Source organism: Colletotrichum abscissum (assembly GCF_030869225.1).
Source record: "Colletotrichum abscissum strain IMI 504890 chromosome Unknown Scaffold_20.1, whole genome shotgun sequence".
In the NCBI taxonomy this organism is placed as follows: domain Eukaryota; kingdom Fungi; phylum Ascomycota; class Sordariomycetes; order Glomerellales; family Glomerellaceae; genus Colletotrichum; species Colletotrichum abscissum.
Window position 1 is genome coordinate 714,443 of NW_026850099.1, and position 24,567 is coordinate 739,009.

The 24,567-nt window shown below is 45.2% G+C and overlaps 6 protein-coding genes across 6 annotated transcripts; 4 read left to right on the forward strand and 2 right to left on the reverse strand.

Annotated features, from left to right (window-relative positions):
• Positions 1 to 290: 290 nt before the first annotated feature.
• Positions 291 to 503, forward strand: CABS01_08834 (uncharacterized protein; the record flags this gene model as incomplete). Its single annotated transcript, XM_060542192.1, has 1 exon — positions 291 to 503. One exon carries the CDS (start codon positions 291 to 293, stop codon positions 501 to 503), a length of 213 nt encoding a protein of 70 aa, XP_060401082.1.
• A 4,406-nt stretch (positions 504 to 4,909) lies between these two features.
• Positions 4,910 to 5,068, forward strand: CABS01_08835 (uncharacterized protein; the record flags this gene model as incomplete). The annotated part of the gene is made up of 1 exon (XM_060542193.1): positions 4,910 to 5,068. The coding sequence occupies one exon, from the start codon at positions 4,910 to 4,912 to the stop codon at positions 5,066 to 5,068; it is 159 nt and encodes a 52-aa protein (XP_060401083.1).
• Positions 5,069 to 5,887: 819 nt separating this feature from the next.
• CABS01_08836 (uncharacterized protein) lies at positions 5,888 to 6,418 on the reverse strand (the record flags this gene model as incomplete). The annotated part of the gene is made up of 1 exon (XM_060542194.1): positions 5,888 to 6,418. A coding segment is annotated over one exon (531 nt), but the record flags the coding sequence as incomplete, so codon positions are not given.
• A 1,083-nt stretch (positions 6,419 to 7,501) lies between these two features.
• On the reverse strand, positions 7,502 to 10,813 carry CABS01_08837 (uncharacterized protein; the record flags this gene model as incomplete). The annotated part of the gene is made up of 2 exons (XM_060542195.1): positions 7,502 to 7,597; positions 10,565 to 10,813. The coding sequence occupies 2 exons, from the start codon at positions 10,811 to 10,813 to the stop codon at positions 7,502 to 7,504; spliced, it is 345 nt and encodes a 114-aa protein (XP_060401085.1).
• Positions 10,814 to 11,135: 322 nt separating this feature from the next.
• CABS01_08838 (uncharacterized protein) lies at positions 11,136 to 11,756 on the forward strand (the record flags this gene model as incomplete). Its single annotated transcript, XM_060542196.1, has 1 exon — positions 11,136 to 11,756. The coding sequence occupies one exon, from the start codon at positions 11,136 to 11,138 to the stop codon at positions 11,754 to 11,756; it is 621 nt and encodes a 206-aa protein (XP_060401086.1).
• Positions 11,757 to 13,139: 1,383 nt separating this feature from the next.
• CABS01_08839 (uncharacterized protein) lies at positions 13,140 to 15,121 on the forward strand (the record flags this gene model as incomplete). The annotated part of the gene is made up of 3 exons (XM_060542197.1): positions 13,140 to 13,583; positions 13,659 to 13,695; positions 13,824 to 15,121. Coding segments are annotated over 3 exons (1,779 nt in total), but the record flags the coding sequence as incomplete, so codon positions are not given.
• Between the last annotated feature and the right edge of the window lie 9,446 nt (positions 15,122 to 24,567).

Consider the following 24,567-nt stretch of genomic DNA (forward strand, 5'->3'; position numbering starts at 1 on the left):
ATCATCAATATGACTCTCCGCTGGTATAAAAGTGTCCTTTCCGGACCTGGTTAAGCACATGTGACGACCAGAGGCGAGAGTGATATCGTCCATCGAAACTCTTTCGGCCATGCCTTTCCCTCCTTGCAGGTTCGCCAAAAGTCACCTATGCTAAACGCGCAGCTGCGGCAAACAGGAACGCGATAGGTGGAGAATCAGACTCAGCGGCCCCCTTCTACTGTCTGCACGCGCTTGGCAGCACTTTTTTTGTATTTCTTCTTGAATATGAGAGCGTCATCGAGGGTCCTGTGATGGAGGCTGGTGTAATGCAAGGTCGTCGTCGTTACGTCCATCAAGTCTTGGCTGGACTTTGTTGGGCTTGGATCTTAACTATGATCCAACCATCGAATACGAGCTCGATACTGCTGCTGTCCTCTCGTATACCCTTAGGCAGGCAGGCTTCACGAATCCTTTTAACTTGCGTCAGAGCCAAGACTATAGGAGAAGGCCAACGCTGGGTCTAGGCAGCCAGGCAGTTCTTTTCTTCCAAATCCCCTCCCAAAGAGAACTATTAGTGCCTGATAACCAGCTGCGATACTATTGGTATATATGTACATTATCTAACTTCACATGAATAACTTTCATTGCTGACGCTTCAGCTACGTCCTGGGCCGTTGTCCATACACTTCCTCATTGACGCTCAAAAGATGTTAGTGTCGGAACATCGCAATGTCTCTTCGAAAGAGACAGATCTCTGTATTTGGCGAAAGATTAGGCATGGGTCGTATTGGATTGACTCGCAATTAAATGCGCCTCCTGGTGTACTACAGCGATTTTTTGAAAGATATATATCCATGACCACTGACGGATCACAAGTCGAGAGGTTCATTAGTATGCTCGTGTGAATGCTGTCCACCTCTGCGTCTCACTTCTCCGGACTTGATACTGGAGAGACTCTCTCTCGTGGCGCTACGGGGTCCTCTCGCCGTCACTTGCTTCTGCCCATCATAAGTGGCACAGTGTGCCACGTATCGCAATAATCTCCTCCCTCTCCGCAGTGAATTTTGGTCCGTTGGCAAGGGCTGAGCACGGGAGCTGTCTATGATCCAATGGTACGCATTTAAAGAGTCAATTCAGGCCTGGATCGGGGAGAAGAATTCCCCCAGCAGTCCGGAACGGGCGATCCTGCTTTGGTCCAGTTTTGTATTAAGCACGATGGTTTCGTAGCCGCGATCAGAGATCTCTTTTTTCGGTCGATACTGGAGTCGATTACGGACATGCGGTACTCTACTTCTCAGCGTCACCACGCCCTTTAGGAGACTTCCGTGATATGACTTATTCAATAAGGTGTACGCTCTGAAAGATAGGTAGCAGCTTTAGGCGATCTGAAGCTGACCCCCTTCACAAACACGGCAAAGCAAAAGAATTTCTAAGAAATTCCGTTGGCAAAAGTCCAATAAGAGGAGCTAGATTGCTCAGTCCATGAATATGACATGATGAGACTAGTTGTGGGAGACATCCATCATCACAGTCATCCAAGCCATCATCATTAGAAGATCTGACGAGTGGGCTCTCCTGTTGGGAAAAGTAACATCGCCGCGCTGGATCACGAGTATATCGCCGCGCAGAGAGATTGGTCATGGCCTCGGTAGCGACGCTTTCTTTTCCAGACTTTAGAGGCCTGATAACGCCGTCTTGAAGGGGGAGATGTACAAGAAGTAGCCCCCTGCAGACTTTACTTTGAGGCGTGAGCATGTCAATCTCTTCCTCAACGACACAGAATCATAGGATTAGCGGATCGACTGCACCACCATACCGGCGTTGCTGACCTAGATTACACCATACTGCCCCTTATTCTCGCCAGTGGACAGAAGGCGATCAGAGGCAAGGCCGGGACTCGCGTTTCACGCAACCAATGCAGCGAAGCCTCTCCTGATTTGACTGGACGGGTGATGACTCCATGCTGAGCAATAAAACTAACACCAGTCTACGATGAAAGAAAGGTGCAGGCTGAGGCGTATCTGGACGGTCGGTGACACAGACCAGCGGCTCCCTTCAGCGTGCAACATGACTTGTAGCCGCCTTGTTCCAGACCATATCGCGAACGTCGGTGGGAAAACTCGAGCTCTGCTAGTTCTATGGTGACATGTTTGAGATTCTGCAGGGCAAAACAAGCAGTGCCATATAGGAACGTCACCTCACCGGTAGTATGTATTGTGCGCTTTCAGAAGCCCAAGAAGAGGCTCGACGACCTGCACGGGGAATCCGTTTATCCATGCGAATATTACGCCAGTGACCTTGTACACCGCGGAGTGCAGCATCCATATCCAGTCGCCGTCTGGTCTTGCGTTGATCGCGATGGGAGACGCGACGGCGTGACGGTGACTTGCTCCATATGGAAGGGGGATACCGAGGGATTTTCAGAGAGAATGTCAGTGTCGACTGTGGCTTGTTCAAAGCAAGCAGTCTCGTCCAGCTGCCCGTCGTCATTCAGCACGTACACTGTACCTTCTATACAAGGACTCCAAACAGGTACCGCCCGGTGCCGGATACGTGAAGAAGGTATTTAAGAAGACCACGATAACTTCTAGCGTATCCGATGACGGCTTCCGAGGTACTGCCATCTCCTTTGACGATTCGGGTGTCGACTCAAGGGACCATAATAGCGAGCAGATCAGATACGATTTTTACACGCGTACGTAAATCTCATTAGTGTATATTTCCCTTCGCGTTTTATACCTATCGGCAACTGTCGGCACATGCTCCACCCGTATACGACCCGCCAGCATACTAACACGCTCGGTTCCTATACATTGTCAAGCATCCCTGACGATAAGATGTGCCTTCGTTGTAGTAAGCTTCTGCAGCGTGCGATGGCATATCCTACCATGGTCTCTAGGACTGCGTGATACGGGCCTGTACACAACCACACACCCCATCTCCTACGAAGACTGACCAGCAGAACCCCTCCCACCATGACACGCATGGCTGATTTCTTGTGGTGCGGAAGAAGCTCAGTACTTGGTGAGGCGTCTACGGAGGCACGGTTCTTTCACTGCCAAACAGACTCCTCTGGATTACGGCTCCGAGGATGCTACGCTTCTGCGTCTCTCCTTATCTTCTATTTGACGTGATAAATCGCAAAGTCCTTTTCCACGCCAATATCTGGGATGCATACCTGGCTATCGAATCGATGTGGCCCAGTTTGTCCGTTGGAGATGGTTTCCACTGGGCCGGGACAGCTTTCGCGCTGGGATTCTGGTTGGGAGCGAGACTGGAATAACGGGAAGATGAAATCCGCAGTCCGCTCGGGAATACTCATCCGCGAGCCTTGAATTCTCAGAAAACTCCACGAAAGCCTATAATAACGTCTTGAGAATTATAGGATTTCTCGATTGCGTTGCTAGTATGAATAAGGCCTCCACCTTTGGCCGCATATGCGTACGTTAAATCTAAGCCATGGGTCAGGCCCCCTGCACTCCATTCCTTCAAAGCAGGATACAATGACATTTTCGAGTTACTTCCAGCTTCAGAACACCTTGAAGTCATGATGGAGTTGTCGGCGTGCTACCTTCATACCGGTTGGGAATCAAACTTCGTATGCCCGAGGCATCTAACAGGCGTCTAATATCTCGTCTGGCTACAGTGTCGAGACGTATCAAACATACATCCCCAGCCGTCTCTAACAAAAGCCAACCAATATCTCCCAATCCTCAGTTACCATTTTAACATGCGCTATTTCTTCCCCTTTCTCCCATGTTCCGTCCGAATATCTCTAGCTAGTGTTCGTCAGGAATAAGCAACTACACACATGCCATCTCCGCGCTCTCCGAGCTTGTCACCTCGAACGCGTCCACCGAGCCCCAGACCAAATCAGCAAAGAAAGCATCTCGTACAATATCAAAGCCTTGTACTCCCACAGGTAAAGTCTCAATTAAAACAACCCAAACCCAACGTTCTTTTCAGCCGCAGGGCGAAGAGCTCGCCTCATCACTAGCGCGTTTGAAATCAAAAGAATAAGCCGCCGCTTAATTCCCCGAAGTCTCTCGTTTGACTCGTAGTTTCTTCTCTCTTCCTCTTTTCCCATCGTTTCTTCTCCAACGCTGTGGTGATGAGACATTCATCAGGAACGGGCCGCGTTGGTGCTGGCCTTTTTTCCCACACCGAGCTGAACGCTCAATTCACTTGACACGACCTCACCTCCACCTCCACCTTTGAACCTAACGTGCCTACCTACCCATCTACCTACCTTACTCTGAAGCAAACCAGAATCCAGACTTGTAAACCCACGTGTAAAAAAATGCTCAGGTCGAGCACCAGGGTCCAGTCCAGGCAATACACCCACGCCAAGGGAAACGCATCTCGTTCGTCAGGGATCCTTTCCATCACCCGATACTTCCGTCACCAGCCCAACAATGCACGATACGCGAAAGCCATGATTCTACTACCACATACTCCCCTTCGAAATGCAACACTTGATGGAAGCGGATTTTGCAAAGAGGCAGGTACATGCCTAAATTGTGCGCAATACTGTGTGACCTCATCGTCCTACCAAAAACAACAAACCACCCATGCGGCGTCGTACATCCTCCCGCGACGATGGGCTTACCTGCAGGTCTGAGGAGGGGGTATAGGGGAACTTGAACACAGCATGCGGACGGGCGTGCCTGCTTACCGATTGCTTGCCAGGGCCTCTGACAATCCGGCCCCTCGTTCTGGCAAGAAGGCTATGGTTTAGAACAGGGAGGAAACGAAAAAAAAAAACCAGGAACGCTACGCATGGCATACGTAGAACCCCTCTAGATCTACCAATTCTAGGCCAACTAGTTCCATCTCCAAATACAATCGCGAGGCCAACTTGCTAGACCCTGCATCCTCCGGCTCGCGGACCCCGAACCAAGATGCGGCACGCAACGAACCATGGCTACCCATGCTGCCATGCACAGCTGGCAAGAAAGGCTATATGACGCTATCAAGCCTCATTCGCAAAGAACCCTGGTTTTCCAATAATGTGGACAAAATCATGCACGGTGATTCTACAAAGTCGAAGAAGGTTGGAAGGGTGGTAGTAGGGCATGATGAATCGTAATGGAAGAGGGGAGAGGGGGGGGGGGGGGGCGTCCAGCGATAAGCGACGTCACGGTGCAGTGTCCCCACGCAGCCCGACCCAAACACACGTTTCTGCCAAACTACTACCGGTACGCAGCAGACTGCAGTTGAGTACGCAACAGCAGCAGCAGGCTGAGAGCATAGCCAGGGTTCCTCAACTACCGTCGATCGACGGCAGGAAGGGGGAAAAAAAAGAGTTGCGCTACTCCAAAAAGTAACATCCCGTCCAAGTTTGACAATATGCCATCTGCGCAGTGCAAGTCCGGGCTCTGATGCCGTGATACTGTTACACTGTAGCACGCATGTACATGTGGCGTCGGGAACAAGGTCGGTACTACGGATAGGTATTCATTCCTATGTCCCTAGGCTCTTGCGCAGGAGCGAATGAGACTAGTCGAAGCAGCAGAAGCAATCTTGAATTGCGAGTAGCCAGGCGCGAGAGAGAAAAGAACGCAAGAGGAGGTTGGAAGCGAAGGAGTCAGTGGATCCTTTGCCGCGTAGTGGGAGGTTGGTCGAAACGTAATGTCTCTGTCTTGTCTCTCGCGTATTAGTTCATTGAGGCGAATTACATTCAAGAAACAAAACTGTGCAACGAACGAGATTCGTGGATGCGGTTGGTACCTGAGTTGACACAATCTTTGCATTGCAATGAATCGTTGGCTCAAACTTGTTCACTGCTGTAGTCGCTGGAACAGGTTTGAACAAGACGTCCAAAGCATCAAAAGATGCCCAGTGACGTCGGAAAAGGTTGGTGGTTGGGCTGTTGGATGCAGCAGGTGGGGGTGTTGCAGGGATGATGTCATGTCGCCGTTTTTTTGGCTTTTCCCTTCCTCCATCTCCCCCGAATGAGGTGGAGACTACAACACCGGCGGTCGGGCACGGTGCACCGCCGGGACCAACACCGTCGGGCGGGGGAGGGGAAAAGGGGAGATGCGGAGGCGGAGGCGGAGACGGCGATGCGGAGAAAGCAATCGGGGAGAACCCCTACTGCTTGCCTCCGATCGACATGAAATTTGATAAGAGTCCGTTTCAAACTAATCGAAACGGAGACTCCCTTGGAACTTTCCATCGTGCCATCGCTGAACAGTGCATGATCCATGCCTGAGTCGCCGGCGCCCGGTGCCATTCGGGTCTTCGCGACGAGTGCAACCCCCAGCGTGGGATTTGTTACGGTTGGACATGTTTCGATCCGTTTCAGACCGAGACGGAGGGTCTCGCAAAGCTGAGGTGTTGGCCCGAGTGTGAGACGATGGACGCTTCTATCGTCATGCCTTGAACGGAGACTACATCTTGCTATGATTATTAAACCGTGAATCGAGTTTGTTCGCTGCGTTGCGGCAACTCAACCCCTTATGTTGCCGTGTTTCTGCAAGGTAGGGCTGATCGTCACCGAGGCAAAGCGTTGCATTGTGCCATGAGATATCAGCAGCGTCTGACCAACAATGAGATACTTTGATAGACAGTGCAGGAAACGCCGCAAGGCTACACGTAGGATCTGGAAGAATGGAAGCTGCGCAGTCGCATGTCAGCACTGCATGAGCGTCAGCACCATAACCTCGTCAATCGGCTACCCGAATAAGCTCACAGTATAAGCCACAAGAGAGCTGCAGATGACCTACCTATCGTCGAAGCCACTGCACTGTCCATTGCTCACTGATGGGAGCCCTCTCGGCATGCCCATAGGCTACTTGCACACCAACGTCTTGCTTCTGCAGCTGACTCAGTGTGGTGGGTTGACGACGCTCTCCAGTATTGACATCCGCCCACTCGGATGATCTCAAGGTGTTTGGCGGTGAGCTGTGTTTGGCAACTTAGGACCTTCCCAGGAATCGTAGACCCGGCCGCCATTCCAGATTGGTGTCGACGAGTTGACAGTCCTGAAGTTTACGACATGGTCCGAATCCTGCCCAGGAAATTGGGCCGACTGCGCCACTACTGGGCAACTAGCCGTAGGCAGGCAAATTTGATCTTTTGTCCACCTGATAATAATTTCGGATTCTCGTGGCCCTGGACAATTTGCCAAAGGCGCCAAAATCTTGTTGACTTCAGCAATCGATCATCACCAAGCGCTCGGAGGATCGCAGTCGAATCCGCGGCCGTAAAGTGTCAGAGTAAAGACGGCATGCATAGCCTCAACATCGGACTGCTGACATCCTATCTTGGTCTTTGTCAGCCTCCTGGCAAACACATGCATGGCCCGTCCAAAGTCAGCATCCGAAAGAAGAGACGAAGCAGGAATCTTATCGATCCGCAAGCGAGTGGGATTTTGTTTTATTTCTCTGCGCGTTAGCTGCAACATCAGCTCTACTGCGCCATTCCAGCCGCAGACTTCGGACCACCATCTCAAGTTTGTTCGAGTCGGCGCGGACACGGCCCCACACCACCGGGAGATGTGCGCCGAGATGCTCGCGAATCAGTCTGATAGCCTGCTTTGGATATCCCCCGCATGTGTCCATCCCACGCAGCTGGTAATAGTGGCGTACGGCTCATACTGCGTAGACATGCCGTGCTATTCTCCATCAGCAGTCAGTCATGTCCTGCAGGCTTTCGCGTTGAAACAGGACCCTGTTGCACATCATGCATCGAATGTACAATTCGTGATACAAGCCCGTAGCGCTCGCTTACTACCGTCCAATGACCAAGACGGCTCGGTCAGCGGCAAGAGAGATGAGACGGCTCGCCACGTAAGGCTGGCCGGAAGATATTGCATGATATTGCATCTGCTATCAACGGAGAGCGGCAACATGGGATGGGGTTGCCGCGTCCCGAGAACATCTTTGTTTCTGTCAGGGGCCATGCGTTGCGGGACGTGTATCATTCTCCGGATCCCGCGACGATCATACAAAGTCCGGCGTGGCGGACAGGCTTCGCGATGGCTCGTCAGAGGGAGCCAGAGCTGGCAGATGCAACCCAAGGAATATGACAGCATATCCGTAGATAGCCATGTGCTCCGAATCACGGCCTCCAGGGGAGACTCAAGAGCTACATGGAGGAGATGCATGGCATGTGGCGGCTGGTGGAGGCCAGTCCGCTGATCTTTGAGCAAGTAGCAGCACTGTACGAACGAATGTGGTTCGATCGCAAATCAACGGCCATGACTCCGCTCTTATTCGAAATATCGCCGCTGGCATACCTACTTAACCCAGAAGAAAGCCTTTGTTGAGAACGGGCCGCTCTCGTGTCTCAGACAATGGAAGCCACAATTCGGTCCCTCGAGACCTTTCTAGAGACTGAAGGTGACTGACTCTCGACGCTATCACTCTTCCCCATCTTTCTCTCGCCATTCCTTCGCAGCAGCAGGGAAGAGGGAAAAATGTGAAAGAGGGCCGTGATACAATTTTAGAAAGTTGGACCGGTTAGTACCTTGCCGTATGTGGGCTAGCATCATCTCGCATAGAGGTTGGCGTGCTTGTCGATTTTGTGGCTGGAATTCTGAGGCTGCCGCGATTCTGACCGCTGAGTGGCCCGTTGAAAAACGTTGACTCTGTTCAAGCGCCAGGCGGTGATCCGTGATTACCAGTGGAAATGCAATTGTGGGGATGGGAGGCCAAGAAGGTGTGGTTAACTCGGCCGCGACATGTCCACCAGAGCCACTTCTAGTGGGTGCGCTAGAACTGAGAGGTTGACTAGTCTCATTGTGAGGGAGTGGGAGACTGAGGGTGCAACCTGGCGAGCCTGTTCTGCGGGTACGGTCCACGGAGTTTACTGGGTAGTCGTGGATATTTCGTACGCGAGACAGTCGGTCTGAAAACCCGGCGGGCCCTCTTCCTGTGTGGTAAGGGTGTTGGAAGGAATGGAAGGAAGAGAATGTTCGGCAGCAAGGGACAGACAGTCAAGGGACCGAGGAAGTGAGCCCGTCAGTCCGCAAAACCACCGGGTTCAGGCTCGGAGTTGGTCCGTTGCTGATGAGCCAGGCAGACAGATGATGAAGAGACGGAGACGAAGGAAGGGACACGGCGTTGAATATGCATCCATCGTGTTGGAATTCATCGCATCTTTCGAGGTCCCCACTGAGGACGCCCTGGTCAAATTATCGTCTGCCGGCGTCAGTCTGGTCTTGGCCTGGCAGCCGATAGCACATGGGCCGATGAATGGGCCAAAATGCGCCGCGCCGTACGCAGTAAATCTGTGAGAGAGAAAAGGGACCCTCTTCTCATTCCGAATCATGATTGCTGATGGCCCGTTGCCCGCCGAGCACCAGCGATGAGCCTTGCACTTCGTATCACGTCCCATACGAATAGCGATATCACGCGCATGGCGATTGAGTCCTTATTGTGTCGACACCCCTCGCTACCCCGTACACTGTGTGCGTTGCTTCCGGCCAGAGACGGACGCGGTACGGCCTTGTATCTCGACGGCTGCGGTACGGGAGCATGACCCCGATCGTCGTCCGGAAAACGTTGAGCATTGCCAGTCGCCAGAAACACTCTGCGCTTGCAGTCGTCCCGAAACGAATCGCCATGCGGTTGCAGGGCTTTGCTTTGGCATAATGAAGCACTTGAGCCGTCAGGAGCGTTTGGGTCAGGGCCCTTGTAAAAAAACGCTGATAAGCTTGTCTCGTCCCCGATGGCTTGGGTTTGTGCGTTGCCGCACTCCCAAGCTTTAACTGACAGCTCTCGTCCAGTGACAGGCCGTGAAGCTCACAGACCCAACCTGGTGAGCGAATGACCGTCTCCCAGCCTCGACAGTGTCTGTCGCAGCACATCAGACGAACGGCAGGGGGTTGCCCGTTCCAAGGGCCGTGACTGGCCCAAAGAGCTCAAGAAGCAACCCCTCGTTGCTGGAATTCGGCAAGCTGGCGACGAAACACTTGGAAAGAATAGCGTCAGTCCTTGCCCTTGAACTCGCTGGCGCGCCTCAGGTTTGAGATCGTTTCTCAGACGGGGCAAGGCAGCTGCAGGGCGCGAAGAAACATCTCTTCTCTCGCGTGCTCTTCTGCTGCAAGGGCGAGCCTTGCTCTTTTTGAGGAAACATTTATCGCATGGCGCTGCACGCTTAACCTACTGGCGCAGACACTCTCATCATTGGCATTCCCCTCAGCGGCACAGAGAGAGAAAGGCGAGACGGTTGGGGCGAACTGAGTTGCTTGCGATGGCCAGGCGGCAGAGAGACGAGACAAAATGTCGGTCTGGGATTCGTGAGGCAAAGAGCGACGAAAAAATAAAATAAAAATTGTCCCGCATCTGGCGTCCTAGGGATACGGCGGAGAAAAGAACTGGAACCGTCGTTCACGATGTGATTCGTGCAATCCGTAGGGAATCTGCCGACCCAACGTGGTGTCACTTTGACGATGCAACGCTCTGTGCCTCGCATCTGTCCAGTGAGATGTCGGCAGCCTCTTCGCTTCCAGTGAGACAAGCCGTTTTTTTCACTCTCGAGTCTTCCCTTTTCTAGCACTTGCATCGATATCGCGCGGCACGGTGCAGCAGGTACCAGTCCAGATCGCGGGCCAGGGTATCGAATGTCTACGACGAACCTCTGGAGGGCGAAGCGCACACATGCTGCGTGCTCTCAGAGTTCCACACCATTGAAGCATCTTGATATTGTTCCACGGCCACATGATGGCGCGGAGGCGGTAAAGCGTGCGTCTTCTGATAGCCTGCGCGCCGGACAAACAATAACGTTGTTGCTGTCGGTCAATCTTGGCTTCTGCATGCCATTCCCGGAAGACATCGGCCGGGCCATTGCGAAATCGCACTTGCGGCCCTCCACCTGGCCCCTTCATGTTAACAGACAGATTGCATCTTGATTGCGCCCGATACGGCATCTCGTTGTCGTCGTCGGCCTCATTTAAAGTAAATGGCATTCTCCCCCAGAAAAGCTCGGTCTGTCCGCAGACCATGGCCCTGGAGGCTGGGCAGGCCAGGCCGCAAGGGTCTTGAGCTGTTTGGACCACGGGTTCGTGATGCTTCTTTTTTCTGGCACACTCGCGTACATGCAGATGTGCGGTATCATGGATTGCCAAGGGCGGAGGGGGTTGCCTGCACATCGATGATGGCCCGTCCTTGCCCTGCACAGCCTGTAGCCGGAGAGCGAGGAGCCAAGACATGTTCCGCCGTGAGCCCGAAACATTGGAAATGTTTCTCCCTTTTCTCGGGATCGAATTGACTTGCTCCCTTTCAGTTCCAGCGGCGGGAGCGAGAGCATCCGTCGGGTCGCATGAGAAAATCGAAGAGGACGTTTTCATGCGGGCAGGAATAGGGTTCCTAACGCAGACGGGACTGGACGAACATCATTTGGCTCCGACGGCCGTTTCTGGTGGTCCGACAGAAGGCGGCTGCCGGCGGCCCCTAAGACGGCAAAGGGGCGTCGGGTCCAATCAGCCATCTGGAGGCCCCTACGGTCTACCAAAAGATGGAAAGATGCCTCCAATCACGAAGACGGTGGAGGCGGATGTAGACGCAGACGCTTGCGTTCTTGTCGCTGCCCTTGGGCTGAGGAACGCTTTTCCTTGGCCGTCGAGGAACCCCAAGATGTCGTCCCTTTGGACAGCAAAGTCGACCCCTGCCACCGCCTCATCTGGTGGTGTGGAGTTTGCTGCTGTGATCGTGGGTGTGACCAACCCCCCGGTCGACTGCGAGAGCGATAGCTTGACGAGAGGTGTGGGGTGTTTGGCGCTGGGAAACGTCGACAAGCAGGGAAAACGAACGAGGCTCATGATGGGATGACGAAGAGTGCAGTAGGCAACATGCCTCGCTGCGGCTGTTACAAGTCATGATGTCTGGCAGAGTTGTGGAGGGCACAGTAAGATGCCGGCCACCAGGAGTGATGGGTCGTGAGCGGCATCAGGCTGGTGGTTGAGGGATGTTGAGCAGATGACAGCATGGGCTGAAGTGCCGGCGATTAGACTGGACAAAGTTTCCACACACTCGTTCCTCCCTCCAATCCACAGCGACGAGACTATCGCGAGGGCCATAACCGTGGCCGTGGGTAGGGCGGCTTGGTCGGTTTCGTCTCTCGTCAGTCTCGGTAACCCCTCGCGTCGGCAGACTCGCCTTTCTACTCGAGTGCTAAGAAACGCCATGCCTCATGGAGGTGACAGCCTAATGGAGACATCTAGAGAGGTGATGGCACGCCGCGAACCCCGTCTAGACGAGGTGTATTGTGCGGTGCGGTGCGGTTCAGGCATCGTAGATGGCGTCTGGTCGTCAATAGCACCCTTTTACATGAAACGACGCACTTTAGAGGCAATCCTCGCAGCAGCGCGTGGTCAGGATGGCATAGTGCTGCAAGTAGGAAATGCGGTTGTGAAGCAGAGTGCCAGAATTGGCCAAGGCTGGACAGCGCGGTCCTGACCTGAAGGGCGAATTAGAGTGTGGGGCCGTAGATTGTGCAGTCAATGATGAAGGGGCACGGCGTAGGAGATGTGCCAGGTGTGGCCCGTGTGGGTAGCGTCTGTGATGCAAAGTGTGGTGGTTGTGGTGGTGGGTGTGCCTGGTGCTGGTGCTGGTGCTGGTGCTGGTGTGGTGTTTGGCGTAAGGAGGAGAATTGGTGGTGTAGGGGGTACGAAGCATTTCGCGGATGGGCGTGGAAAGGGAGTGGGTGAGGAAGGCGTCTATCCGTAGGAGGTGCTCCGTAACCCGTTAGTCGTTACTCCGTCCTCCATGCCACCATCGTCGTGTGGTCTGGGAGAGCATGGCCGTGATTGTAGGCTCGATGTAAGGTTTGGTGCGGACACCCCACGGACAGGTTGAGAGAGATTGACGGAGAGCTAGGCAGGTAATTAGGGTGAGCAGTACGGACATCTGTGTGTACATGACAGACTCACAGCCATCGATTGAGCCACAATCACACGAGGTGACTGAGCACTCTGGCTTTACTGCGTACTCCGTCGTTGATGGTGCTCGGGAGACTGGGCGTGGGTGGTGGATTGTGCAGAGGAAGTGCCTTAGCTAAGGTTGCGAGGCTCGTAAGGTGTCGATTCTCTTGAGTCTGATGGATCATGGGAGAATACTACTACATAGTACATAGGTACGGAGTATGGTAGGTACGTATCTCATCTTGCAGAGTGGACAGCCAAAGGAAGGAGCGACAGGGACTAGCGGGGACTTGACCTCCCAGCCCCTGCCTCGCTTTCTCTCGCTGGCGCTGCTGCCACAAAAGCCCCCCGGTACATTGTACTGTGTCAACTGCTTACAGGAGCACTGGGTCCCCGTACCCAAGTGGACCCCGTTCAGGATGAGGACCTGACCGGGACTAGGGGGTCACTGGGGGGGCAGTCCAGGATCAGGACATGGGACTTGGGGGACATGGACTTGGGTGCAAGTGCAGAGTGCAAGTGGAAGTGCAGGAGCACCTTGGAGTCTGTCTCTTGTCTATCTGGCGCCTTGCAGTGCCATCTGTGCTCTCTCTGTCTGTTTCTCTCAATCTTTACCTCTCTCTCTCTCCACGGAGTGTCGACCTGTCGTATCCCACACCCCTCCCCCCCGGCTACCTATTTGGAGCCCCCGATACTTTGTACTTCGTACCCTACTCCGTACCCCCCGTCCCTTTATGTGAGTCCACCCGAACAGAACATATCCCATCCCGTCCCCAACCCGTCCAAGTGTGCCTGACCGACCCGGCCATAGATATATCCTCCTCTGCCCTCCCACCTCACACCCCTAGGTGCTTCTTGCTCTTTCTTTTGCTTCACCAAACGAGTAACTCTGCATTACTCCTCCCTCTGAACATCTTCTCAACTCCAAGCCCATATCACCGGCCTGGACACTTACACCAACCTACCTGCTAGTCAGCTGTCACTATTTGCTGTAGACCAGCTGCACTCTGCACTCGAGAGTCGACTGAAACCGCCCAGTCTCAGATTTCCTCGAGGGAGATCGCGAACTTCACGTCACCGCCAACCATGTCTCTGGCCGGCCAGACTATGCCCGCAAGGGAGTCGGTACATTCCAGCCGAGAGGACCGTGTTACCTCCACCATCACAGACAAGAAGGATCAGTCACAAAGGACGTCTTATAGAGACTCGCTTCCCAACGCACCACGACCATCCGTCCAAAACGACGACGCCCCGAACGAGAACGACAACGCAAAGATGTATGGCGACTACTACGAAGAGATGACGGGTCCTTCCCCCAAGAAGACCCAACCCGCACAAACGGCACCAGCGCTACCAGCCAAGAGCTCATTGCGAGCTTCCAGACTCCTCGACGGCATGGCCCTCAAGATCATCACAAACCAACCTACACAAGCAGCACCCCAAGAAGTCTATCTCTCTTCCGAAGAAGAAGCTTCCTCCTCCGCCGACGAGTTTTCAGACTACGATTACGAGTCCGAGAGCGCAGAGTCCGCCGACTCCCCCGTCCGCAGAAAGAGCCAAGAGGACACTGCCCGCGTCGTGTCTGTCGTCTTCGCCGGAAAGCCCTCCATCATCGACCTCCCCTCAACAAGAAGGTCCGCCTCGCCCGAGTCCATGGAGTCCAGCAGGCCCCCGAGTCGCTTGGTTATCTCATCAACAGCACCCTCATTGCGCAGAATGTCCACCTCCTCCACCAGTGGCGCCTCCTTCTCTCCCGTTTTCCACCCACCCAGGTCAAGCAGCATGATGATCACCAGCAGCATGCTGCCCAAGGAGAAGCCTTCCTTCCTCAGCATCGACCCCTACGCCAGCAAGCCATTTGACGAGCGGGCCGAGGAGCCGCAAGCGGAGCCCGAGAAGCTCGAGAGACCCAAGACTCCCACTTCCCAACTATTCAAGAGGACCCTCAGCATTGTCCGCAAGCGCAGCCGTCCTCAGCTGAGAGACCTCGCTGCCAACAACTCCTCTCGCGACCGCCTGTCCTCGCCGTCACTGGGTCACCTCCCCTTGTCGGCCCACGCAGACATTAGGGAAGAGCCCGAGCAAAAGGCACCTTGGTCCGCCGTCAGCTACCACGATATCATGCGTGCGGCCAAGAAGAACGCGCAGAACCAGCCTCCGACCCCATCCACCCCCGTCGCTCAGGTGCAATCGCCTAGCTCACCGGCGGGCAACACCCGGAGCCGAATCCTCAGCGGCTTCACCAACCGCAGAAAGAGCATCAAGATTGGCTAGTCGCCGGTCACCCACCAAAAGAAAAAACTGAAAAACCAAACACAAAAGACACATTCGATACACAACGGCAGGGCACTTTGCTTGCGTTACTTTTTTTTGCATTCGGGTCGGGACCATTTGCTTTGCATGCACGGCGCACGAACGGGGACCGGAACTGGATCACGGCGTTTCACATTGACCTTCGGGTTACGGACTTGGGGCTCGGCCAACACTCCTTTCTTCAATTGGCGCAGGGCAATCTTCTTTTTTTTTCAATAACGACGGAACGAATTTCTTTGCGTGTACAAATGGGGGTCGAAGTAATGTGTAAAGCAACAGTGGTGGTGGAGGAAGAGGAACCAAAAGCCGCAAGAGCATACCACAAAAGTGTATGATCGCTGGCAATGTACCAAAAATGGGACGGGAATGGGCACGCCAGAGAGCGATGGCCTTTACAACCGGGCAGCCGAATCGGCCACACACCCTTCCGCGAGGCTTCGGGGGTGGCGCGGGCTAGTAGACAACCAATCAATGATACCAAACAACAATGCCCTATTTGTTCAAACCTATTTCGTGTAACCACTGCTACTCTCGTGATGTGATTGCTTGCGCCGTTTGTATGAATTTTTGGGGTCGGTACGGAGTAAGTCATGGGGAGATCACAGCAGCAGCCGTGTCCGTCTGCGTCGCAGCTCGGTCCCCCGCGGTGGCATCTGACGAACCGGCTCCCCAAGCTTCGGTTTCGGCCTCTTTTTTTGGGTTTTGGGGGGTGTTGGCAGCAGCGGGCTTGCGATTGGTGCCGCAACTGTTTTTTCATTTTCTTCTTCTTTTCTTTTTGATACATTCGCATTCGCAGCCTGGTCTGAGCTTCTTTGGGAACGGCCGGTATTGTCACTGCTGTCACTGTCACTGTCACTGTTGTTGGTACGAATTCGACTCAAGTCTGGAATGCGCGCCCAGGGTACTCCTGACGACACGATGACAACGTTTAGCAACAATATTGCTTGAAATGCCGAAACAGGCGAAAACATTACAAAACCAAAACGATCAACGACCGCAACGAAAAAGAGAGAGAACCGGCGACGTCTTTTGCTGCGATGCCGTATCGGGACCTATTGCGCAAGGGAAGCTCATGCTATCCTATCCCACCCTCCATCCCACTTACTTTCATCGATTCATGACGACCCCCCCTCCTGATCTATTCGGCGCCGCGGTCTCAGACAACTCGTGGTCCCTGCGTCCAAAGTTTCTTTTTTTTTTTTTTTTTTTTTGTAATTTTCCCCCTCAATCGGGAGCAAGTCTACGGTATGGGCGTCGGCGGGCGTGGGCTATAGGTGACGTGTGGTAAGGTGGTGAAGCCTCTCTTGCCCGTGACCCCTTGCCTTGCCCAAGCGATACTGTCAGAGCCTAGTCGTATATATGTGTGTGTGTGTGGTGCGTGATGTATCTCTAACACGCGCGCCAAACACCTACGCTACCTGGCCGAACCCCGCACCTCGACTGCGCGTTTGTTTGCGGCAGATGGATGGTCTGTCACGACGCGGCTGGAAAAAGCATGTTCATGGGATAAGGTAAGGGGGGTAGGTCAGTATAGGTCGGTCGAGTCCGCGATGACGGTGGCGAAGGAGGGGGGGGGGGGGGGGGGGGGGAAAAAGGGGGGGGGGGGAAGGGTGGGGGGGGTTTGGTGTGGAAAATGGATGGGGGGGGCCTTTTTTTCCACCCTCTAAGGGCCCCGGTTTCTGTCTTTGGGGGGGGGGGGTTGGGGGGGGGGGGTGGGGGGGGGGGGGGGGGGGGGGGGAGGACGAAAGTCTGTGCTGGGAATGGTTGCGAGAGTTTTGCGTTGAGAATCGATAGATTGGGCGTGCCATCTTTTTCGACCATCTACATGGCCCTGCGTTGCTGTAGCTTGCTTGGGAACCGGTTTCTTGGAGACGTGGTGATGATGATGCGGCTGCTGCTGCTGATTGGGAGTTGGAGGTTTCCCCCCGACTGGGATGTGAGTTCTAAAATAGCCACATTTATCGTGAGGCTGTTTTTTTCTAGAGGTTTAAAAAAGGTACACGTTTTTTTTCGCCTCTTCCGCTCCTAGAAAGTGGGGGCATCTAGGTATACTGCGTACACCAGACACCCTGGTCCCGTCTCCCTCTCTCTCTATCTCCATCATCAGGTCCACGGGGCGGAATTGGTATGTAGAAATATCCCCCCCACATTGAAGAGGAAAGCCTTGGCGATTATGGTATGTGGGAGGAAGCAGAAGAAGTTTGATTCTTTTTCCATTGGTACCTTTCGCCTGCGACTACCCGTACCTCACCTAGTTCTCCAATCAATTCCGGAAATCGAATCTGGTCAATGGTAACAGGGTGCGGTGTGGCTGAAGAGCGGTGGTACGTCAATTGCAACGTGGGGTCCATGCAGCAACGTTATGCCTTTTTTTTTTTCTTCCTCTCTTTTTCTCTTTTCTGCATGGCGTTTTTTATTCCCTCTCTCGCTTCTGGGGGTCACGGACAAAAAGGACGAAAGAGGAATTACGACCCCGGCATCGCGATGCAGGCTCTCCCTGAAAGAAGGAGAAAAAAATCGTGAAGAAACACGTTGTCGTCGTCTACCGCCTCATGATCCACACCTGCACCACACGGTCCTACGGATTCACCAGAATGCTTGATAGCATCCACAATAGAAATAGAGACCGGGAGAAAAGAGGACAATCGTGGACGGGAAGAAAGAAGAAAAAAGAAAGGACCCCGCTATCCCACCGTCAACCGTCCATCGCCCACCGCCATTATCCGCGCCAGGCGCCCTGTCGCATTCTCCGCTTTGCTGCAGAGTGCAGGTGTGTTGCCGTTGCACTTCTTGCAGATGCGGCCCCCCTGGTCCTATCGATTTTGAATCATTGGATGATTATTTTTGTCTGTATCCGTACCTTAAGACTCCACCCCACACGACGGATCACCCCCTACGACAGATCACCCAATTCGGCCACATTCACTCAAAAACCACTAATTCTACCTACTTTATTTTATAATATTAAAAATATATATAAAATACTTTTAGATATATAATATATAGTTCTGTTATAAAAATATTTTTTATAAATTATAATCTTCTATATTAATTAAGATATTAGTAAGTTAAATATGATATTTTTTTATTATATAAGAATAAGATTTTTAACTTTATCAAAAATTAATAAAGTTAAGTATTTTAAATTTTTATAATTTTTAGAATGTTTTTCTAAGCTTAAAAATGCAGTTCTTAGCGTTATACTAATTATAAAACCTAAGGAAATTAAAGTTTTTATAAATACTACTTATTATAATATAACTTAATATTTATATATAATAATACTTATATTACTAATAAAAAACTATTTATATAAGTTTATTTTAAATTTTTTAAAAATAATCAACTTTAAATTTTTTTTTTTAATAAATAAAAGAGTTATAGAGCATAATATCCCTTTAGGGTCCGGTCTGCCTTATTAAGGGCTATTTTCGCCTTTATAAGTAAGCTAGTTTATTAGGGTTAATATCGAGTATTTTTATTATATAACAAACTTTATAACTAATAATAGCCGGCCGTAGCCGTTACTAAATACTAACGATCCCGCTATAATATATTAATTACCCTCCGAATAGCTAAAAACTACCTCCTATTTTCTACCTTATTTAATAACTTTAAAATATCCCTTTTAGTCTTTTTTAATTTATTCTTATACTACGTTTTTAAAATATTAATAATACTCTAAAGTTAGTTAAGTATTTTAAGGCTATTATATTATATAAACTAAGTACTTATTAAAATAATAACTATATTAATATATATCTTTTCGATTTTTAAGTTAATAATATCTAATTCGTATTTTTTAAAATAGTTATATTATAGTCCGGGGTTTTTTAGTATAATACTTATAAAATTGAACTTCTAGCTATTAAGAAAGTATAAAAGAATAGGCTATAAGTACTTAACTAGCGAGGCTATAATATAAGTATAAGTATATTATAAAACTAAAGCTTATAGAGTCCTTTATAAGGGCTTTATTTCTTAAAAAGTTCTTTTATAATACGAACTATATACTAATTACTAAGTTATTAATATTTTATTATTAATTATATCCTGAATTTATTATAATTACTCCCTCTTTACGTAACTTTAGTCCTTAAAATTATTACGTAATATCTTTTTTTAACGCTAATAATAAAGTTATTAATATTATTATTCGTAATAGATTTTATAAAGCGTTAATAATATTCTTTTTTATTTAAAAATAAGGTATTATTCTTATCTCTTTATTTAATAAATACTTTATTATTATTATTTAGTAATAGCGTGCTAATTAGTTACTAAGTTAATAATATATATTTATAATAAAGTATTCTAATTATTATAATATATAAAAGCCTACTTAGCCTCGTAGTTATTATTATTACTAAGCTATTAAGTATAATAAAAGATTTTTTTTTTATTACTAGTTACGTATTTACTTTTTCTTCCCCCTTTCTATTTAGTAACCGTTTTATAAATTCTTTTTTATATAACTATACTTTTTTTTTATAATATTTTAATTTTATATTGTTTTTTAATTATAACTCTCTTATTATATTATTACTAAGTATTTATTAAAATATTTACTATTTTACGTATTTAAAATATACTTAATATAAAGTATAATTTTAAAAAAGGCTTTTATAGTCTCCGTAATAATACTCCCTATATACGCTACTTAGTTAGTATATATCGTAATATTAACGAGCTCGTTTATATTATTAATACTTATATTACTAAGTATATTATTTATTAAATTAATAAGAAAAAGTATTTTATTATAAATTATCGAGTCCTTACTAATCTATTACTAAAATATTAGTTAACGATATTTCTTAGGTTCTTAAGGAGCTATATAGCGCTACTTAGTTTATTTAAAATACCCTTATAAAGTTCCGTAATATTAAAAAATAAAGTAGCTTTAACTCTTATAAGCATAGCTGCGTTTTTTATACTTTTAGTTATATTACTAATATATAAAAAAAGGTTACTACTTATATTACTAACTTATTAATAAGTAATAAGGTAAAAAAGGTCTATTTTAAATAAGCTACTCTCTAAGAGCTCGCTATTAACTACGAGTATTTAAACTTATTAATCTTAATTATAATAAGTTATTAATAATTATTTAGTAAATTTTTTTTTATTAACTTAAATTTCTTTTTTTAGGCTAGTATTTTTAATATTAATAATAAGATTAAAATTATTTTTTATTTTAATTATTTTTAGCTAGCTTATTTTTATAATAATAGCCGTACGACCGCTCTATAAAATAACCTTAACGCTTTAGCTTAGTACTATAAAAAGACTCCTAAAGGTATTATTATTATATATATAGTGGTTTTTTTCCGGCTTTATAAGCGCAAAAAATCGACTTTAACAAGATTATATTTTTAAAAAAAATCACACGATATAGTACACTTTTTAACTATATAATACGCGCAATATACCCTAAGCACGCGCTTAACGTAATATAATAATTTCGATACGAAAACCGCTATATAATTCGGAATAAGCAAGCTACCCTGCTATTTATTAATAATAAGCTAAGTAATATACTTACGCGGTAGCGCTAGTTAAAAAGGTTAATAGTAGAGGTCGGCCGTAATAGTTAGCCGTAATAGTTAGCTATAATAGTTAGAGGTAGCCTTCCTTAACCGCAGAGGTTCTAAACTTTAATAGTAACGTAGAAGTTTTTAAAAAAAAGGCTAAATAGGCTAATATTTACTACTTTTTAAAACTCATAAAGATTTTTTCTATCCTTATTACTTTTAATATTGCCTAAAGCTACTCTCTATTTAAACTAAATAAATTTACTAAATAAATTTACTAAATAAACTTATTAATATATAAACTACTACCTAAATAACTAGTTAAATAACTAGTTAAGAGGTTAGCTAGTTAAAATACTACCTTAACGAGAACTTACTTTACTAAAGATACCTATCGATAAGTCTGCCCCTCTCGGGCTAGGCGCCCTCTTCGGCTAGCTCGACGCTATAGCTATCGTAGTTAACATAAGCACGCTTAAGAAGTAGCAAAGTACCTTCTAATAGTACGGAATCTAGCTAAGTAATAATACGAATACTATAAATAGCTAGGCTAGTATGGATATTAAGATTTAGTATATTAATACTAGCTTAGAAATTATACTCTACGGAGCTAAAAATCCCTTTAATACGGGCTATATTATAAACGTAAGGGAATATATAAGGGGCCCCCTAACCCTTAATAAAAAGGAGTATATAATACGGGATCTAGCTATTTATACGGGCTAGTACTAAAAAGTCTTATATATATTAGAGTAGGTATAGCTTGCCCTCTAGACGGCTAGAAGCGGGGGAAGGTCGGGAGTTTTAATTAGTAATTAGGTATAGAGCGTAATATACCTAGTTTTCCCTAATACGTAATATATAATACGGCCCCGGCGGATTGCTCCGTCGGGGGGTTATTATTACGTATATTTAAGAGTTTTTTACTTTTCTTATTTTTTATAAATACGTTATTAAGTTCTTAGTAAATAAAGTACTTACTTATATTATTATTATATATAGTGCTATTCCTATTTTTTATAATCCTAAAACTTAGACTCTTATTAAGAAATATACTCTTATTACTAACTATATTCTTAATAATAATAATAAGTAAAATAATTTTGGGTTTAAATTTAATAAGTCTTAGTATAAAGATATTAAATCTAAAAAGCTTAGTAATAACTTAGAGAATTCTTTTTTTTAGTATTATAATAAGCGCTACTATTTTAATATTAATAACTTATTAACCCCTATTTATAATACTCTTTTTAATATAAATAAGGGTACCCTAGCCCTTAATTATATTACTTTAGATCTTAATAAAGTTAATATTATGCTTTTTTTATTTTAAATAAAAGCTCTATAATAGCTTAATAAGGCTATTATTTATATTAAAATTAAAGCTATAAATTATAATAAGTAGTTTAACGTTAATAAGTTCCTTATAAATATTAATATTACTAAGGTCCCTTAGCTTAATTAAGATTATAAAAGTATTATTTTAAATAACGTCCCCTATCCCTAACTTATTATTAATAATAATAGTATTATACTCCTTATTTTACCTCTTACTCCGCTTCTTATTATAGCTCCTATTATACCTCTTATTATAGTTCTTATTATACTTCTTATTATAGCTCTTATTATACTTCTTATTATAGCTCCCGTTATACTTTTTATTATAACCTCTAATAATAACTAAATAGCGAACGCTTTATAAACTATTATTATTAATATATATAATACTTTATATAACTTTAATTACTTCCCTCTTATTTATTATAATATTAATAAAGTTAATAGCCTTACTCTAAGTAATTAACTAAATATACGTATAAAACTTCCTCGCTTTTTATTTACTAAATAAATTATTATTATTAATTATTAAGTTTTAAAAGTATATACTAAAGCTACTATTATTACTATTAGTATTACGTAGGTTACTCCCCCTATATAACTAGATTTTATTAATCTCTTAGTAACGTATTACTAAGGGTTATAATATTATATTTCTTTTTTAAAAATTACGCTAAGTTAAATAAAAAGGGTTTTATAAAATATTATTAATTAACTTATTTTTAATAACCTTTTACTACGAACTTAACGTTTATTATCCTATTTTATATATACTTTTTTTTATAATATTTAAATTTTTTAACTACTTCTATTACCCCTTTAAAATACTTAATAAGCTCCTATATATTATACTTAGTAAACTACCTAACTTATTTAACGAGATATTATAAATTTCCTCCCTCGCTTTATATTATAATAATTTTTTTAACTTTTTAAACGTTTTACTTATCCTCTAATTTTAAAAAATTTACTATTTAATTACTAACTATTTAGTAATTTTTTTATAGCTTAAGCTAAGAAACTAAGAAAATATTATATATTTTTTAATACTACTTTAATAAATATACTTAATAAGCCTATTTTCTTATTTTTTTAACTATTACTATTTTAATATATCTCGGTATTAGTTTATTATTTTTAAATTATATATTTTTTATTAATAAGCCGACGACCTTTTTATAATTAAACTCTTTTAGGGTATATTTTTTATTATAATAAGCTACTTAGTTTTTAAAAGCTTATGCTTATGCTTACGTAGCCTAGGCCCTAATTTCTTTAATTTTCTAAACCCTTTTTTAAACCCCCTAGACTATAACTTTATAATTAAGTATATATTTAATATACCTAGGGTAATAGCTATATAATATTATATATAGGGATACTTTTATAATAAAATATTAGCTATTATTATATATAAACTCGGCCTTTTTTAATTATACTACTTATTTATTTAGCGAGCCCTTAGTATAAATCCTTAAATATTTTTTTAATATTTAATAAGTCCGCTCTATTTAACTATCTATTTATAAATAATACGTAGTAAATAGTTAGTAATATATTACCTATTTTTTAATAAACTTTTTTTAAAATACGTTTATAAAAAGCTTATTTCTATCCGTAATAATACTTTTTAACGTACCGAACTTATATTTAACTTCTTAATATAAAATACTTACTATTTATATTATATTAAGTATTTTAATAATAAATAAGAACTTTACGAACTTTATTATATAATAAATAATAACTAAAATACTATTATACTTTATATTATTATTACGAGCGCTTAGTAATAACTTTATAATAAAGTTTATAAATATTTTTTAAAATAAATATAAAAATAATAGTAATAATTATAATTACTTATATAGCTTATATCTTAGGGTTATAACTCTTAAATAATATTTGTAGTTCTTAACGTATTTTTAAATATCTCGTTAAATATTTTTTTAATAGAACTTTTTTTAAATTAGCTTAAGAGTTTTTATAGCTCTTATATAACCTACCCTATAATTATTATAATATTAATAAAGAATCTCTATTTAAAAAGACTTTATTTAAAGAATAATAAATCTTTTTTTAAAAAATAGTATACCCTATTTATTAAGTAAATATACTCTTAGCTCGCTAATTATAATATAAACTCTTATTAATTATAATATATAGAACTCGTTTTTAGTTTATAATTTTTTAATAAGCTCCTTAGTTTTTAATAAAAAATAAGAAATAAATACTATTTTATTTTTTATAAGCTCTTTTATAAAGGGACGTAAAATATATTATTTTAATATAATAACCCTAACTCTATTCGACTCTTTTTTATTTTTATAAAACTATTAACGAGCGTTTATTAATAACTTTCTTATTTTTTTATTTTAAGTCGTTATAATAATAATTATTACTATTTTATTAATACGCCCTATAATACGCTATTAATATAAAAAAAAGGGTTCTCTATCCCTAGAGCTAGTTAATATCTAACTAAGATTATAAAGGGAGGCCTTAATTATTTAAATATATACTTTAATAATATTA